Source organism: Xiphias gladius, chromosome 18, assembly GCF_016859285.1.
Source record: "Xiphias gladius isolate SHS-SW01 ecotype Sanya breed wild chromosome 18, ASM1685928v1, whole genome shotgun sequence".
Classification (NCBI taxonomy): Eukaryota; Metazoa; Chordata; class Actinopteri; order Istiophoriformes; family Xiphiidae; genus Xiphias; species Xiphias gladius.
Genome location: NC_053417.1, coordinates 8,930,449 through 8,947,957, shown reverse-complemented (window position 1 = coordinate 8,947,957; position 17,509 = coordinate 8,930,449). Strand labels below are relative to the sequence as shown.

Below are 17,509 nucleotides of genomic sequence, written 5' to 3'. Positions count from 1 at the left end.
AGGATGGAATAAATTTTTTTTTAAATATAGCTACAAATACGTGTGCGTCAGACAGCAGAGGTGTCCTCACGACAATGGGCCTAATTAACTTGGCATTTTACAAAGAGCTACCAGCAAGGAGCAGGCTGCGTTAACATTGCAGGGATGGTTGTAATACTGCTGATACAGGTATCTCACTGTATTCTGAACTGGCTAACCACTGCCTTGTGTTTTACATAGGGTTTCCATTCTACTATTCCAAATTGCAGTTTCCATTTTGAATAGGCTCCTTAATAAGCGTGTAAACTTAGCATAGAGTTACAATGTACCGAATAGCAAAAAAAATAGCCTGGCTTCTGTGCTGTGCGATATCAGTGCAGGAGGATTTTGGCCCTTATAGGCATTTTTCATTGAAAACATTTTGACATGTCACAGTAGCAAAAACACATGTGTAAGTAATAAAATGTTTGATGGCTGAATTCAATTGAACTGCTTCAGTATCAGGGTCCTGGTATTGTGCATGTTGGCTCACTGTCACACTGTCATGGCTTAATGGGACACTTGAATAGAGCAGAGCCATCATTAATGTTAGTAACACCTGTACCTTTCCTACTATGACAGGTCAAAATGTGAAAAAGGCCTGTTATCGTGGACATTTCGCAATCAGGGATCACGAGGTGATCATTTGAGTCCTTTTGTTATAATTACGTTTGCTTGAAAGTAAGTGAGCACAAACAGTGTAGACAGCTGATGAGTCATCTTTCCGTTTGATTTTTGTTGTTCTTTCTCGTCTTTTCTGGTTGTTTGATTCCGTCACCATTCAGCCAAGCCGCTTGTATACTAATTACACAAAGCCTCTTGTTCTTTTTTTTTAAATCGCCAAAACAAACCACAAACATAAAATGCATCACTTTCTCTGCACAAAAGGATTTTCCTCATAAAAGAGCTTTGAGACTCTGAGCTTTGGGATTTTGAGTGTGTTTAAAATAACATGGGAAAAACTTTTTCAGCTGGTTACAGGCTAAATTAGCACAGTGAACTGGTGTTAGTAAAGATTATGAAATAAAGATTAGGGTTGTAAAGTATTACTTAATATCTGACTTCCATGAAAAAACATTGTGAGAACTTTATGGCAGACATTCAATATTGTTGATGTTAATGTGAAAGAAGTACAGTCTATCAGATGTTACTCTGTGGCTACCACTGCAGGGTCATTGGCCATGAATGATTTAAAGACTGCATAATTTCAAATGCACCCATCCTGCACATAGGAGTGTCTTTCTATAAATGTAAGGCCACTGCAGGGGATTTTAAAAATTCTCTCAGAAGCGAGGAAAGGTCAAAGTAATGGAAAATTTGGTTTTAGAATTAATAAAAATAATTTTTTTTTCTTTACAACACATAATATATGTGCTTTTGGACAGTTCAGCGTGAAATGACAACCAGCGCCCCTACAAAGAATAGATCAAGGTTGGAGCTGGTATTACAACAGCGATTTTCTGACAATAGTTATGTGTTAGTGTACTGATTACATATTCACTTTAGAGAGGTGCAGTTTTGTCTCTGACAGGATGCTCCCTTAAGGTGTAAACTATACTTTGGATGGCTTCTATTGCTGTAAAATTACATTTCGGGACATAAAAACACTGTCCGGTAAAAATCTTGTATACTTGTCAGCTTTGGACAATGTAATTTTAAAAGTATACAGCTGGGTTTGAATGTGTCAAAAAAGAACAAAAAAAAACAGAACATTATAATGCTTATAAATTCCTCGTTTCATACAGAACCATGTAATCTCTCAAACTGAAACAAACAGTGGATCCTGGCAGTGATACATGACTGCTTGTCATGCTCCAAGAGCATAATGGCACCATAATAAGTTTTATCTTTATGAGTCCTGCGATACTTGCATTATTGCCACAGCAGTCACACTATTAGTGTGCATGTTAACATGGCCAGTATTAAACAATCCCTCTATGACATGACAAATGGCCAGTCACCAGTACGGATCCCTGAATGATAAAATCTATTCTAACTACTCTCATTCTGTGTTTGCTGTTCTAGTGTTTCTGGTCATAAATCATTCACAGAGTGTGATCCCGCCACCGCAGACTGAATCGACATCTTGCATAGGCCCTGTGATGAGACTTCAATCAGATTGTTGTCGCAGTTTCACCAACAGCCACGACCGACACGAACCATCAAGATCAGAGAGTAAACACGAATAGAAACGCTAGACCTTTAACACTGGAAGTTATAAAGCAACATAATCGTGTGTAAGAATGTGCACACACAGCTGTTGAGAAAACAAATCACATGGGAGGGAAACATGAATGTGGTTAATATAAGCGATAGGAATTATGTGGGAGCAGAAGAGGCGGCCCCACTCTACTTTTTAGCTTTAATAATGAAACAAATCACCTGTTAACGGCCTGTCACTTATGGAATACCACAGAAAGAAATTTTTACCCATCAGCTTCATGGTTCCTACTTGCTCTGTATATGGAAGTACCAAGAAACATGCTGTGTAAGCAAATATAGTTGCATAAAATTTTGAAATAGTAGGATCAGGTATTCACTTCATGTGTGATAATAAAAAGACACACATATATATATATATATATACTGTATATCAGATATCACAGTAGAAAAAAGTCTTGGCTTTACTAAATGTGTTTAACGTAAAAGATAATTCAAGGATATTAATAGCTACTTAAGGTTTAATGATTAGCTGCGAACTGCAGGTAAGGTAATAGTCAGCACTGTGAAAGAGGGGCTGCAGAGTTCAAAGAATGTAAGGCATGTAAGACAAAAGACAACAGGAGGTGTAGAAGAATAAAACAATCGGAGAAGAAAAAGACAAGAACTAGTTGAGCTGCAGATATAAAATACAGAGCAACATTCACAGATTTTGGAATATGATTTGATGAAAATGTCAACACCAAAATCATCCACGTTTTCCATGCTCCATGCTAACGCTTTAGCATACGTGATACAATGAGAGACTGACTTCCCCACTTTAAACACATCAGGTAATTCACATGATAGATCAGCCAGACTTACTTAGTATCCCTGGCTAATTTAAGATCTTAACCATAGTTCTGTTTTTGAACTGCACATCATGTGTTTATGAAAAACAGAGCATCAGATGGTTGCAGCTGTATAAAGGCATTAACCTCTTTTGTTGTCTGAGGAATCATGGGGTTTCCTCTCTTTTTAGGTGATATCTGATCACAATCTCACTTAGAGAGAGAGAGAGAGAGAGAGAGAGAGAGAGAAAATGGTGAAACATGAGACCTGTACTGCATAGACTTACCATGTGCACAAGGAGGTGAATTAATTATGATGGGAGTGGCTGTTTACATGCCTGCATGCAGATATACTGCAAATAAACATACTGTATCATTAAAATAACTTCTTGTAACTAAAATTAAGTTGATTAAGTTGAAGTTGGGTGCAAATAATAACAATCTTTAAATACCATGTCTTTAAATACTTTAAATACTGTTGAACTGCAAATAAGGACGTAAGAAAGTTTTTATTTAATAGATTTTTATTTGTGTGACCCATTTACATATTTTTTTTCTATTCAACCCATCATCCACCTGTCAAAAAAAAAATTGGTGGTACCAACCTTATGGTAATTTATTTTCAGTGTCTTACAGATAAAGTAAGATGTTTTTCAGATTCTTTTTTCTTGGCAGAGAATTTTATTTCTTCAAGTGAGTGTCAGGATGCAGCGTGATTCCCGATGCAGCAATGACAGAAGAGACTCAGCTATTATGTGAAATCAGGGGAGAGACACTTTTGCCAAACCAAATTAAAGCGTCATGTTTACTGTAAGCATTATCTCTCTGGAAATTGTATTGTGTGTTTTTTTTTAAATTTGTGCTTATTTTCATTGCTTGTATTTATCTACTGATTACAATTCCAATTAGAATTTTCAAGCGTATCGCCTTTGATTGTCTTTAGCTTTGGTATTAACACTGTTTCTTCTTTCTGCTCCCCTCTGTTGTGTGTATATCTGCTGCTCAGGACGGAAAGCTGCTGCGTGGAATTGCCCATGCGGTGATAAATTAAGTTGTGTTGAACTCAATTTCATACTGTGCAGAAATGAATGAAAAGAAAAACTTTAAAAGGAAAAACAGGTCCTAAACTTTTAGAAAAGCCCTTTTTTAGGATGTGGGTTGCAGATTAGCTGAAGCACCAAATGCTGTGATACCTACAAAAGCTGAAAATATTCATCCATAAAAATAAACATAAATAATAAATGCTGACAGCAGTAGCGGGGGCCCATTAGCACAATCAGTAAATGGAGTGTAGTGTCATTTTGGGGGGAGTGCCTGTATGATGCATTTTTTGACTGCCTATAATTATTGCTATTTATACCCTGACCTACAGGCTACATAAATGTCTTTAAGTGTATTTTAAATGCAGCTGTAACCGATTCATTTTACAATTAAATATATAGCCATGGTGACTCATGCTCTCCACGCACCTCTTAGAACATTCATACACATTATTTTCTTTTGCCTGCTCTGAGTGTCTTCTAATATCCTGCAATGGTGGCGACAGAGGGCTAAAGAGGAATTAGATTCCCTCTCTCTCTCTCTCTCTCTCTCTCTCCTCCAGAGCTGCATTGAGTTATCTGGGCGGAGAGAGGGAGAGAGAGAGAGAGAGACAGAGAGAGAGTGAGAGAGGGGGAGAGAGACCATATCCACCACACTGCCTCTCTGTTCTTACCCACAACTCCTAAGAGCAGGAACCGGCTAGTGGATGCCATCGAGACGGAGATCATCAGCAGAACAGAGCGGGATCACTGACAAATTCATCAGCCGGAGTGGAAAGGGGGATTATATTTTGCTTTCTAGCGGTTTTTGGACTCTGCTTCCTGTTTCCTCGTCCTTTTGCACTACGGGAGCTCTCATTGTGGCTGGACCGAGGATCACCTCCTTTTGTGTTGCTCTGCAGTTGTTTATTCACACTCAACAACTTCTGCCTCCTCTTTCCTCAAATAGGAGGTTTCATTTCTGATCTTGTTTCGGCCTAAACGGAATGAATGACAAAAACAAAGGAGGTTGATGTCCATAACTCTCCGACTCACCTCTTCTTCGCCTCGCCCAAGGAACGGAGACTCCATCTCCGGCAGAAGATGGAAAGCGGAGGCGGGACTGAGGGCTCGGACAGCGGGCAGACGCAGCACGCGGTGCCCGGGCAGCAGCAGCTAAATCCCCGGCCTGAAACTGCGGAGCTCTCTGCGGTGCTGTCCGCTCAGCCCCCGGGCGGGAAGAAGAAGATAAACCGGGCGCCGTCCCCGGCCAGACCGAAGGACGTACCCGGGTGGTCGCTCACAAAGATCCGCGGAGGGATTGGGACGCCGACACTGAGCGTGAAGCCGGGAGCCATCCATCTGGGCAGCCGCATTTCCAGGCGCAGCCCCGTGGGAAGTCTTGCTGGAAAGGACGGTAAAGCGGAGAAGAGCGGTGGTGGCAAACCGGCGGGCAAAGGCTCCTTCTCCGCCGCCGCGTTGTCCAAGACCTCGGCGGCCAAGGCTACCAAAAGCACCGGAGGGCGGAGGAAGGTGTCGGACGCCAGTATCGGGTCTGACGATTTATCCAAGGACTCGGGCTGCGCCCCAGGGAAGCTCTCCCCGACCGACAGCAGCTCCGAGCTATCGGACTGCGCCTCCGAGGAAAACAAGCTCTCCGCGGACGCTGTGAGCAGCGACGCCGAGTCGAGGAGCAGCCGAGGCGGCGGGCCGGACGGAGACAAGTCGCTGACGGACAGAGTTAGCCAGCAAGCCGCCGCCGCCGCCAAGACCACCTGCTCCTCCGCGGAGAAAGACGACAAGGACCGTATCTCCATCGGCGTGGAGACCGGGGAAGGGAGCATTTCCCCCGGCGAGGAGCGCTCGGTCACCTCATTTGACAGCAGGGTGCCGGCAAGCACATCTTTGGCTTTCTCAGACCTCACAGAGGAGTTTATGGACGGCATGCATGAGGAGTTTGTCAGGGAAATAGAAGAGCTGAGATCGGAGAACGATTACCTCAAAGTAAGTCCAATATATTTTCTAACGTGTCATCCATGATTGTGTGGATTTAAATTTCTTGGAAGTGGCTTTCCAGGCTGTTTTTTTTTTTTTTTTTCATCAATTCACGTCAAATAGACAGCCCCCTTTTTTTGCACCAGGGACCCCATGGGAATGGCAGACATCATAACATATATATGTTGTTTTTTTAAATTCCATTATCATGGTGTTTCATCAGAAAGTCAGGTAGGTTTATTTAGCGGTTCACTCTGACTAATTTCCCAGTGTGTAGAGATTCCCTTTGGATGCCATCCAAGGCTGCTCACTACGAGGGGAAACGTCGTGGATAGAAAATCTTGACCCTCCAGCAGGACATGAGCGAAAACATGCTGCCTCGCAGCCACCGGGACCCCCGTGCTCCGTGGCCGAACACCAGCAGACCAAGCGTGAAATACCGTGAAGGTTTCGGAAAAACAACGCGGACGTAGCATTTTCCACGGACGGTGGCTCTTCGACATAACTTGCCGAAAAGCCTAATTCGTTTTTGGTCAGGTGCGTTTCCACCCACCCGCAGGTGAGGACGCGGTTTCATTCAGCAGCCCGAGGGGCTGCAGTCAAACTTGCCTCATTCTGCCCTGCTGCTGCTGCCAAGGTGTTTGATCAGCATTGGTGTGACAGGGAGTTTTCCTGTAGTGTCCTGTGATAAAATACTCAGGGGAAAGGGAACTCCAGATTCTTGCTTATTTGTTTACCGAGGGCCTTTTTTTTTTTCCTACAAAAAATGCTCAAGGTGAAATGTAACATGTGGATCCACCAGTCAAGCAGATCCATCCTGCCTTGGGAGTGATTGATTTGGGAGAAGGATCAATCTCGTTAGCATGTACCAAAGCAGTAACTGGCAGTGACCAGACAAGTCGATAATTGTCAGTGATTGATTGGGGAAGGCGATTGATCAACCGCGCTTTTTTTTTTTTGTTTTCCAAGCAAAAATGCCAAAGATTTGATGGTTCCACAATGGCAGAATTTGCTGCTTTTCAGTGTCTTACACTCAAATGAAGTGATTCATTTTTGATACTGGTCTGTTGGTTAGACAAAATAAAACATTTGATGACGTTACCTTTGGCTGCAGGAAGTTGTAATGGGCGATTTTTGCTGCTTTCTGGTGTTTTACAGACCAAACTATTGATTGAATTTGAAAATAGTCAGCCGTTTAATCAATAATAAAAAATGGTCATTAGTTGCAGCCTTAATCCTGATTGCGTTTGGTGACCCTCTAAAATCAAACTTTACTGATGTTTGTCCTTCCTCGTTAGCTAAAAAGGGAACCTTTGAGATGTAAGCAGTGCTAAAAAGCTTGGCTTCTCACTCCCTTCTTTAGTGATGGCCAGAGAGAGATTTCTCTCTTGTTGTTTCACGTGTATCATCTCAGTAGGTGCACATTTGCAGCCGTTTGTATGTGTGTGGCGGTCCAGTGCTGCTGTGACTGAAAATACAGTAGAACAGTAAAGCGGCAGAGCTACCTATTAGACCACCCCAAAGCCTCATGGGAGGCCTGGCAGTGAAGTGAGTCCGGTTGTGTCTGCAGCTGTGAGGAACACCTGGTTAGTAATTAGAAGATCAAAACAACACGCTGCTGAGGTGTCAGACTCTCTCTCAGTCTCCCCCTCAGTTTCCGAATTTTCCTGGGAGCACAATCTAAATCTCACTCTCCAACTCCATCTCTCTGTTTCTACCCCCATTGCTCAGTCTTTTTGTCTTTCAGTGCATACTTCATGCCTCTTGGCCTGCCTATCTTCCACTATAGGCTCGTGTACTGCATATTAATGTCTTGACTCTTTGCTGGTGCAGCTACGGTTTCCCGCTCGCAAGTAGCAGCTGTTGAAATCTCATTAATTATGGCTTCAGATCTTAGTGTGTATAATGTTTCTGTCAAGATCTGTTGAAGCTACGACAGAATATGTGGTAAACAATTGTAACGTTCCACCTACCGAACCTGCACTCCTAACTTCCCTCTCTGCTTCTTACCTTCCTACTTTCCTGCAGCCACTACATACTCATTTTTAGGTGACATGCTGACAACAGTTTGATTGTCTAACACATTTGGTCACTCTTGTCATCCGCACACCTCACTGAAGCGGCTTTCACTGAGCAGGAAGTTCGGCAATTAATTGAACTATCAGTCGAACCCACACGCTGCACTTAAACATAATGAACAACAGTTAGGCCTTTACCACAGACCTGATATTACAGCTGAAGCTGATAGAGGCTCACAAAGATATGGCTTTCTGGACTTAATTTTTTGGAATGTGTGTCCTGTGACTACGAGTTAAGCAAATAGTTGAGCATCTGCGCGACTTGCATAGATGACCGTTTTAGTGTACTCACAACCCCACTTCAATATTCAGATTATTTTACATTGGAAATAATTGCTTTGATCATACAGTTAACAGTACAATAAGTAGCATTAAATGTTTGTAAGGCTGTGATTTTTTTTTTTTTTTTTCTTGTATGTACTGAGGTAATTCTCTGACCTCTCTAAATGATATACAATACCCATTTAATAAGCTTATATTACAAAATGTTTTAATATCATGCTGAATCCAAGGCTGTCTTTCCTTACCTGAATTCTTAATAATGTGAAAATACAAAATTTGTGAAGATATATTACATGTGACAGACGGACAGGTGTGATGCTCTGGTGGCTCAGTAATCTCAGTGGAACTGCCTGGTTAAACAAACATGACAGCCATCCAGATCCACAGTACCTGTGTTCATATTTAAGACCATGGCCCATTTCAAACTCTAGTATAGCTACATGTGTGTGGTAGGCTTAAAATAGAATCTCAATCTTTCTAAAATAATAGTTTGATATCTTTAGAAATGTTACTTGTTTTCTTGCTTATAGTTAGGTGAAAAGATCAAAACCACCGTCATGTCTGAGGGCTAAATATGAAGCTACTGCCAGAAGCCGGTTAGCTTAGCTAAGCACAAAGACTGGAAACACAGGGAAACAGCTAGCCTGGCTCTGTCCAACGGTTAAAAAATATCGTGTCGTGTAGTAGCTATTAATAAAATGTGTTCATTAGTGAGATTGAGAGATGCTGGTAGGTGGATGTTGTTACTTTTGGACAGAGCCAGGCTAGCTGTTTCCCTGTGTTTCTACTCTTTGTGTTAAGCTAAGCTAGCAGTCTCCTGGCTGTAGCCTCATATTCATTTTGGAGACATGAGAGTGGTATGAGTCTTCTTCGTCTAACTCTTGGGATAAGAACAAGTAAGAATATTTCTATTATTGAGCATTACAAATAGTCTTATCATTTTTGAGAGACAGTATAATTAAAACTTAATTTAAAGGGGTCAAACTAAGCAGGTTCTGGCTAAAAAAAAATGCACTGCAACGCCCCCCACTGAGAAATGCTGTTACAAATGGTCAACAGTGATATCATCAAAGCAAGTTTTCAATGGGCTAATGACAACAGTGAACACATCTATAAAGTTTGTGTTTCCTTGTTACCTCTGAAATTATTAGAAGCATGCTTCTTTGCTTTGTTTTTTCATTCATTAAAAGCAAAAAACTTTGAAAAACAACCACAGCTTTTGTAGTTAATGTCTTTTATACAGCAATGTAGTGCACAGTCATGTCCGTGGATGTAGGCCTAGTACAGGAATTTGATTGTATATGATTTTGTTTCATAGCTCTAAAAACATATTGTAAAGATACAAAAATGTTGGGATTTCACCCATTGTGCTGAGGACTGTCAGCAAAGCAGATGTGGGAGAGCTCTAATTTCTAACATTAACCCATCTGGCTCATTAAAATCCCACATCCGTTTGCGTGATTCCCTCTCCTGACTGGCTGGTTGCTCACATGATAGAAACCATCTTTCCTGTTCTTCCGTGGTTAACTGTGAAAAGCAGGTCAGTGGACCACCTCTCTCTCTCTGTCTCTCGCCACATTAACTTATGATTCCCTCGTTTCGTGTCCTCGCATTCTCACACTCTGCTGTCATGTTTTATCCCCCTCCCCATCAAAATTTCTTTCATGCTGTTTTTTCCATCCCTATTTTTCCATCTCTTACACTTTCTTTTTGCCAAGTTTGTGTTCTTTCATTCTCTCCTAGTCCTTTCTTTCTTATCTCTCCGTTATTTTTTCACTTCTCTTCTCTTTCCTTTACATTCAAGTCCTTCTTTTTTTTAGGCTCTTTTCCTTTCCTCTTTTCTTTCTCTTGCATCCTTTCCCTCTCTTCTCTTTCCCTCTCATTCCTTTCATTTCCTTCCAGACTCCCTCTCTCCTCTATGTTGCAGATGTGTAGCACAGTGGTCAGTGTCGTGGCAGATTGCTTGTTGCTGCAGTCTCTCTTCAGCTTGATCAACAAATCTCTTTCACAAGATTACGCACACGCACGCTTTGCTGCATGCTAAACTGACACACCTTACCGAAATTGATAACATGTTTATGATTCACACTCATACACAAACTGTTTATTCTCTAGTTGGCGGAGACATGTACACACCCTAACCCACTGTTGTTCCTTGTCTCACTTTCATATTCCATGCGCACGTGCACACACGCACACACGCACACACACATCCCCAGAGTTGCGTTGATGCTACAGTCGGAGCTCTGCAGAAGCTGACCCACATTTTCCGCTGTAGTAAATTATGACGGCACTACTACTACTACTACTACAGCCGCTTGTACTCCTTTTGCTTATTATCCTTGCACATCGCACACACACAACACACAACACACACTTGGAGGCACACCATAGTGTTACGTGCCTCTTACTCTCCCATTAAGTCCAGTGACCCAGACTTCTTCTACTGTGGTGATGTTAATTTCATTGCTGACACACACGCTAATACAAGACCTGCACCTTAAATAAGATTCAGAGGGATGATGCAATTCATGCTGTCAAGCTGAAATGAATAATTCATCTCTATATGTCTCAAAGAGAGGGAGATAACAACTCTACTGTAAATTAATCATATGAACTGGATTATTTTTGAGTGGTATTTTAATGCCACATTTGGTTAAATCTTTTTACTTCCTATTTTTCAAGTTTAGGAATTTCCTTACTCCTTAATGCTGGCTGCCAAAAAGACTGCATCCCCCTGCAAGGACTATTAGTTTCTTCTAAAGCATGCTAATAGCCTGACCCTGACCTTGGACCTCCTTTGTAACTACCTCCTGGGTGGGAGATAGAAAGGAGAATCAATACAATATTACATGATATTAGTCAGTACACCATTCTGCTGCTTACAACGTGTAGATCTATATTTCTGATGAACCCTATCTGACTTGAGAGAATATTACATAGCAGTTCGTTTTAAGAAGACACTAATTGTTGTAATGGTTATCCTGATAATGAGGATGATGAAAATGAAGATGTGGCGGTTAATGGCAGCGAGCAGTGAGTGATGGGTTGGATAATGATCGTAGCAAAGTTAATGGAAAATCATTTTTGACGATGATAATGATTGACTTGCATTTATGAGAAAGATGCTAAAAGTGATGATGACTTCTTTTAGACATTAAAGGATCCACTTTATGACCCAGATATGTACACATAATGCGCTCAGCACTTTGAGTTACAGTCAGAAATGCACAGTTTGAAGTCTCTACCATATATAACAGCTCCCTTTCGCTGCAGGTTGATATTGGAGGAGTACCTGGCTCACGATATTTTGTGAAAAAATGACAGATGCACTCATACTCTTCTCTTTTTCACTGTGTCCAGGATGAGATGGAGGAGTTGAGGTCTGAGATGTTGGAGATGAGGGACATGTACATGGAAGAAGACGTCTACCAGCTGCAGGAGCTACGGCAACAGCTGGAGCAGGTACATGTGTAGGCAGGTAAACTGGCTAAATGAGAGCACAATGTGTTATTGAATCTTTGCTCTCATTTTCTTCGATTCGATTTGGAAGTTTAAATGTATAAAACAGAAAGAAGCTGCAATTTTTTTTGAAACTGTCAAGTAAGACAGAGGGTAATCAATCATCTGAATTTGTCATTTTTGTGCAAGAGGTGCTACACAAAGCCAGGCTCATTATGGAGCTTCAAAACAACGCTTTAAAGGAAGGGCATCAGTTTTTAATTTAAGACATGGGCTTAAGATGCTCAGAATAAAAAGCAACGAATGGCTTGCCATACTCTTTTATGTGCTTGTGTAATACATGTCTTCTGTTGTATTTCAATGGCTGCTGCAAGGCGAATTTTTTCTGCAGGCACAATAAAGTGAAGCAAAGCAACAAAGACAGCTTAGACAGATGACAAGTGACATCGTCTACTCACGCTGCATGTGTTTTACAGGCCAATAAGACCTGCCGCATCCTGCAGTACCGGCTCAGGAAGGCAGAGCGGCGCTCTCTCCGCGTGGCCCAAACAGGGCAGGTGGACGGAGAACTGATTCGAACACTGGAGCAAGACGTCAAAGTAAGTGTTCTCTGTGTGGAATATGTAGATGTTCTGAAGTGCTGTCACAGCTGGAGATTGGCTGTGTTCATGTGAAAAGTAAAGTATAGTGTATATAAGCAGCAAGCAAAGTGAGATATGTGAAATAAGAAGTTATGATGTTGCTGTTAGCTAGTTTATTAATGTTAGTCTGAAGTAGATTTATTTCAAAATGAAGTCAGCTGGGACATAGTAGGCTATCTTGTCTATTCCTCTCGTCTCTACTCCAAAACACTCTGTTAACAACAACGATAAAACAATAACAAAAAAACAAACACCAACACTAAAAACCTAGCTGTTAGCTAGTTAATTAGCCAGCAAGCTAATTCAGCATCTACTAAAAAGTCTTTGTCCTCCAGGAATCAAAAACTTTGTTTTACAGAAATGTTTAAATATAGATATAGATAGATATATATATATATATAGATATAGATATATAAATATATTTGTTCTTATTCTTTATAAGGCCAATATCAACAGGATAGTTAGTTTTATGTAGATAAAGATCTGCTTGTGTAAAAGTTTCTTTTTTCGTTTAACAGGTCTATTTTGCACCAAAACCTCTCTAAACAGAAAGCCTATAAACCTTTTTACACCGAATTTTTTACAGTCACAGTTACTTTTCATCCCAACTATGTTAAAAATTGTGTGTGTCAAACTGTGAACCCTAAATTTTCTTTCATTCCTATCTGGGGGTTTAATGCATCGTTGCATTCCAAGCTAGCAAGCTAGACAGCTAGCGGAAACACACTAAATAGTAAAATCAATCTAATGTGTTGGTGGTAACATGACCAGACGTAGGTCAGTCACAGCAGAGAATAAAAGCTAATCACTGTTGGCCAAGATTTAAGGACCTTAAATATGGCCGGTTGGTGTCACATGCATGCTGTGTTTGGTTCTGGGACTCTTTTTGGATGGTGTTTATGTATTTCGAGACGGTTCTCTTGGCTAATTTTCTTCACGCTGTTGAGGTCACAAGACAGTGGTGAGGTCAGGCTTCCTCTAATTTAAGGAAGCTTAACTTTAGTTTAAGGAATTTCCCTGTTTAAAATGTACAGTGCATATGGACTAATTGTCAAAGAAACTTAGAAACACTGAATGCCACATTAGCAGTGTCAGTCTAACTCATGTTTACACATATACACAGATCAGTCATTTGATCACTCGGGAAACCCCTGCAAAAGATTAATTTCACATATACACAGATAAAGTAGATGCACTTATACACACACACTCTCTTTTACAAGTGTTCTTCACAGTGTGCATACACACCAGTCATTCTAGTGACCTTAGGAAGCCTTGATGAAGACCAGTTATACACAAACGCACCAAGTTCAGGGTAAAGCTTCTGTGTTCGTGCATGTGCGTGTGCGTGTGCGTGTTTTTTCTTTTTTTTTTTTTCTCACTGACCCTGGCCCATGGATACACTCCGTCAAATTCACAGGGTTCCTCCGACATTTTCCATGCGATGGAGGATACAATGAAGCCTTTATAGCCTCTAAGAGAGAGTGTGAGAGAGAGAGACTGTGATGTCACTCTCTAAGGGCTTTCCGCCTGCTGTTGCTTTCTGTCTCTCGGCTGCTGTCTCACCATCTGGTTGTTTTGGAAGGAAGGAACGGGAGGAAGGATGGAAGGATGGTAGGATGGAAGGAGGGAGGGGAAAAGGATGAATGTACATCCTGTGTCTGAGGCGGTGTGTGTGTGTGTGTGTGTGTGTGTGTGTTGAGACTGAAAGGAAAAAAATAGAGGGTGTGGTCACTGTTTGAAAATTCAAAAAAGCCAATCAGAGTGGGAGGATGAGGCGGGGATGAAAACAGAAAAAAAAACTGAAAGAGAAATGCAAAAGAAGAGGAAAAACTAACAAAAATCAAAGAAGCAAATACTTAGGAGGGGAAAACAAGGAAGTATTCAAGAGGGATTAGCTGAATTTAATAGAGGTGATCTGAATAGAGGTCTGACTTGAATTTAAATCTTTAGTAGCCATTGGGATAAGGACTGGGAGAGTGAGGTCAGACATGACAGCGAAAACAGAAAGACAAAGCTTGAGAAAAAAACGAGTTCAGTCCGCATCTGTTGGCTGCATTAGCAAAGAGAGCTCACGAACACAGGAAACTTACAAAATACACCACAAGGAGGCAAAAAACCCGACTCCTCTCTGTCTCACTCAACTCGTGTCTTCTTGCCGACAGGGCCAAAGATTCAGATGTCAGATTCAGAGGTCAAGTTACACTGCGTATGTGCGTGTGTGTGTGTGTGTGTGTGTGTGTGTGTGTGTGTGTGTGTGTGTGTGTGTGTGTGTGTGTGTGTGTGTGTGTGTGTGTGTGTGTGTGTGTGTGTGTGTGTGTGTGTACATTAAGCTCATGCTAAGCCTCTTTTCTGCCAGCCTCTCACAGTCACTCCTCTGTTTATTCTGGTAGCTTTATCATTAGCCTTATAATAACAGACACTCACTCCTGCCTCTGTGACTCAACACTGACTCAGCTCTACTGGAAAATCACTATAACAGCACTTAAAAAAATGGCAATGAATATAAGCATTTGAGCAGTCTGAATGTCCGTAAACTCAAATGTTAATACTTAGTCTAGCAGCTGATTCAGAATCCAGACATATAAGAGAAAAGCTACATTTCAAGAAAACATCAGGTTTTTGGGAAACTCTCCAACTTAGCCACTAAATCATAAAAAAACTGTCCGCAACATACCATTTGTTGTGGTGCTAAAGGCTAGTGCTAGGTAGAGTGGTAGCCCAGTAGCATGAATTCAAATGTGCTAAAATTCTAAATAGGCTTAAAAACATCAAGTTTAATAGTTTTATATAGACCAAATTCATAAAAGGTTTGCACAAAATATGGAATAAAAGACAGTATTCTTCCGAAATGTCTGCATAACTGATGATCTGGTTATGTAAAACTGCTGTTGATTGCTAAAATGTTCATCCTGTTATCTTGGATAATGCACTCCCTTACCATCGTGAATGCTAAAGTCTTAGCGTGACAAATAAATGAATCATTTCAGTGTCGATGTTCTTATCATTTAATACGTAAGAATGTCCCGCAGTAAACACTATTTAAATCTTAGTGTATTACTTTGTATATAATACAGTCACATTAAGAGTAGTACAATGAATCAAACTGTATGATGCCTCAGTGTTTGCTGTATTGCAACATAACACTATCAGTTTAAATTGAATGTAAACATTAATTCAAGGTCCTTCCGCCGCACTAGTACAGATTGAAGAGAGAGAAGAAACTGTTAACATTTACCAGATGGTCGTCTCTAAAATAGTTAAGGTAACAGTGTCCAGCCTGGGGGTGGAGACCAGCCAAAGGCTTTGCTAGATGAATCTAAGGGGTCATAAGATGATTATCAGAAAAGGAAACTTGTACCTCGAATTTATTCAGATCAATCAGTCTGAGAAGGGGAAAATCACTCCTTTTTAATTTAAGTCCTCAGAGCTCATGGCTATGTATGTAACTTGTGACAAGAGGTTGAAAGTTGGCGCTTATTTGTATGGAGAGTTCACAAGCCACAAAGGTTAGGAACCACTGACTTCAGCTGTTTAGGTATGCATCCTGTGATGGCTGCAAAAAAGCTGGATGAAATGTGAAAGAAGGGTCTTATTAATATTTATAATACATATGGTGCTTATTGTTTTCAGTCTTTGCCAATATGTGTATACATATATTATAGCTACTGAAAATACAATGTAAAATACCAAGGAACAGATTTATTTAAACATATTTTCACTTAAGTTTTTATGTCCTCACAGAGCCAAAAGTTGTTGTTTTAAAGCTGATTGAAGACACTGATTGCCAGACTTTACAATACATTAGCTCCTTGTTATATGTAACAAATGTGGATGTTTATTGGATAATAACAAGTTGTATCGGAGACTTTTTCTCACTATAGGAAGGTACATTGTCGCGGTTGGACATCCACAGAGTGTGTATTGCACTTTGCAGTCCAACTTGACCTTGACTGGCTGAGCTTCTCTGCACTGAGCAGCTTTACAAAAGTAAATAGCTTAACTACTGTCGATGCTTTAAGGCCCTGATTTGATGGCTTACTCCAATGCAAATACACACACACACACAAACACACACACACACACAGACACACTCACACACACACACACACACCTGAAACCTGTCACGCACTTTTCTTTTCCCCTTTGTCTTTCTGTTGCACTGCTCATATGACGTTTTGTGTTCCTTTAGGGAGGGTGTTTAAAGACAGACAAAGAAAAGATAGAATTAAACCTGAAATGAATGGTGAAGCAGAAAGATTATGTCTTTGTGCAAATGTGTTTGTCACATGAATATGTGACAAAAACATCTTGTTATATACATCACATGCTCTTATTGTTGGGTGTCAGCTTGCATGTGACTGTGTGAGTGTGTGTATGTGTGTTTGCGGGGGGATCAGGGGGTGTATATCCATCAGAGTCTCCATGAGAATCATTTCCTGTCCTACTCACACACTGCTCTCATTCCCACAGGCTACAGACATCTGGACACACACACACACACACACACACACACACACACACACACACACACACACACACACACACACACACACACACACACACAGAGGAAATAGTTGTAAGGGTTCTCATGATGTCAATATAGCGGTACTTCACCATATTTCCAGAGTTCTCCGTTTGCCTACAGGGGGTGACTATAAACGGTCTGACACTTCTGACTCTACAAGGTCTTTTCATCCTGATTTCATCCTTAAATACTGTGGAAGTTTTACATCTTTCACTGAATATTATCGGTATTAGAACAAGTTTGATACCTAAAAAGAAATGTAAGAGTTTTTTTTTTTTTTTAAATTAATGAGACGGTCCAAGAATAAAAAACAAACACATTTTTCTATTTAGACCCACTGGTATCCAGCCTATAGATAGAAATAATCACCTAGGGAACTCTTGAAAGTAAGGTCCATGGACTGTAGAAAGAAACAGACACATCTTTTTTTAGAAAGACATGTTGCTCTCTTTGATTTAGTCCACCAATGCTTTGTGCTGCACAAACCAAATTATTT

At 40.8% G+C, this 17,509-nt stretch overlaps 1 protein-coding gene across 4 annotated transcripts in view; it reads left to right on the top strand.

Moving 5' to 3' along the window:
- Positions 1-4,705: 4,705 nt before the first annotated feature.
- soga1 (suppressor of glucose, autophagy associated 1) overlaps positions 4,706-17,509 on the top strand; it is a 105,740-nt gene continuing 92,936 nt past the window's right edge. For 3 of the 4 annotated variants that reach the window (XM_040152348.1, XM_040152347.1, XM_040152346.1), the window contains exons 1-3: positions 4,706-6,031; positions 11,746-11,847; positions 12,321-12,443. In XM_040152348.1, coding sequence (XP_040008282.1) covers positions 5,039-6,031; positions 11,746-11,847; positions 12,321-12,443 — 1,218 coding nt within the window. In that variant the 5' untranslated portion in view covers positions 4,706-5,038. Of the gene's footprint in view, positions 6,032-6,400; positions 6,560-11,745; positions 11,848-12,320; positions 12,444-17,509 lie in introns of those variants that run through there. The other variant, XM_040152349.1, reaches the window with a different exon arrangement.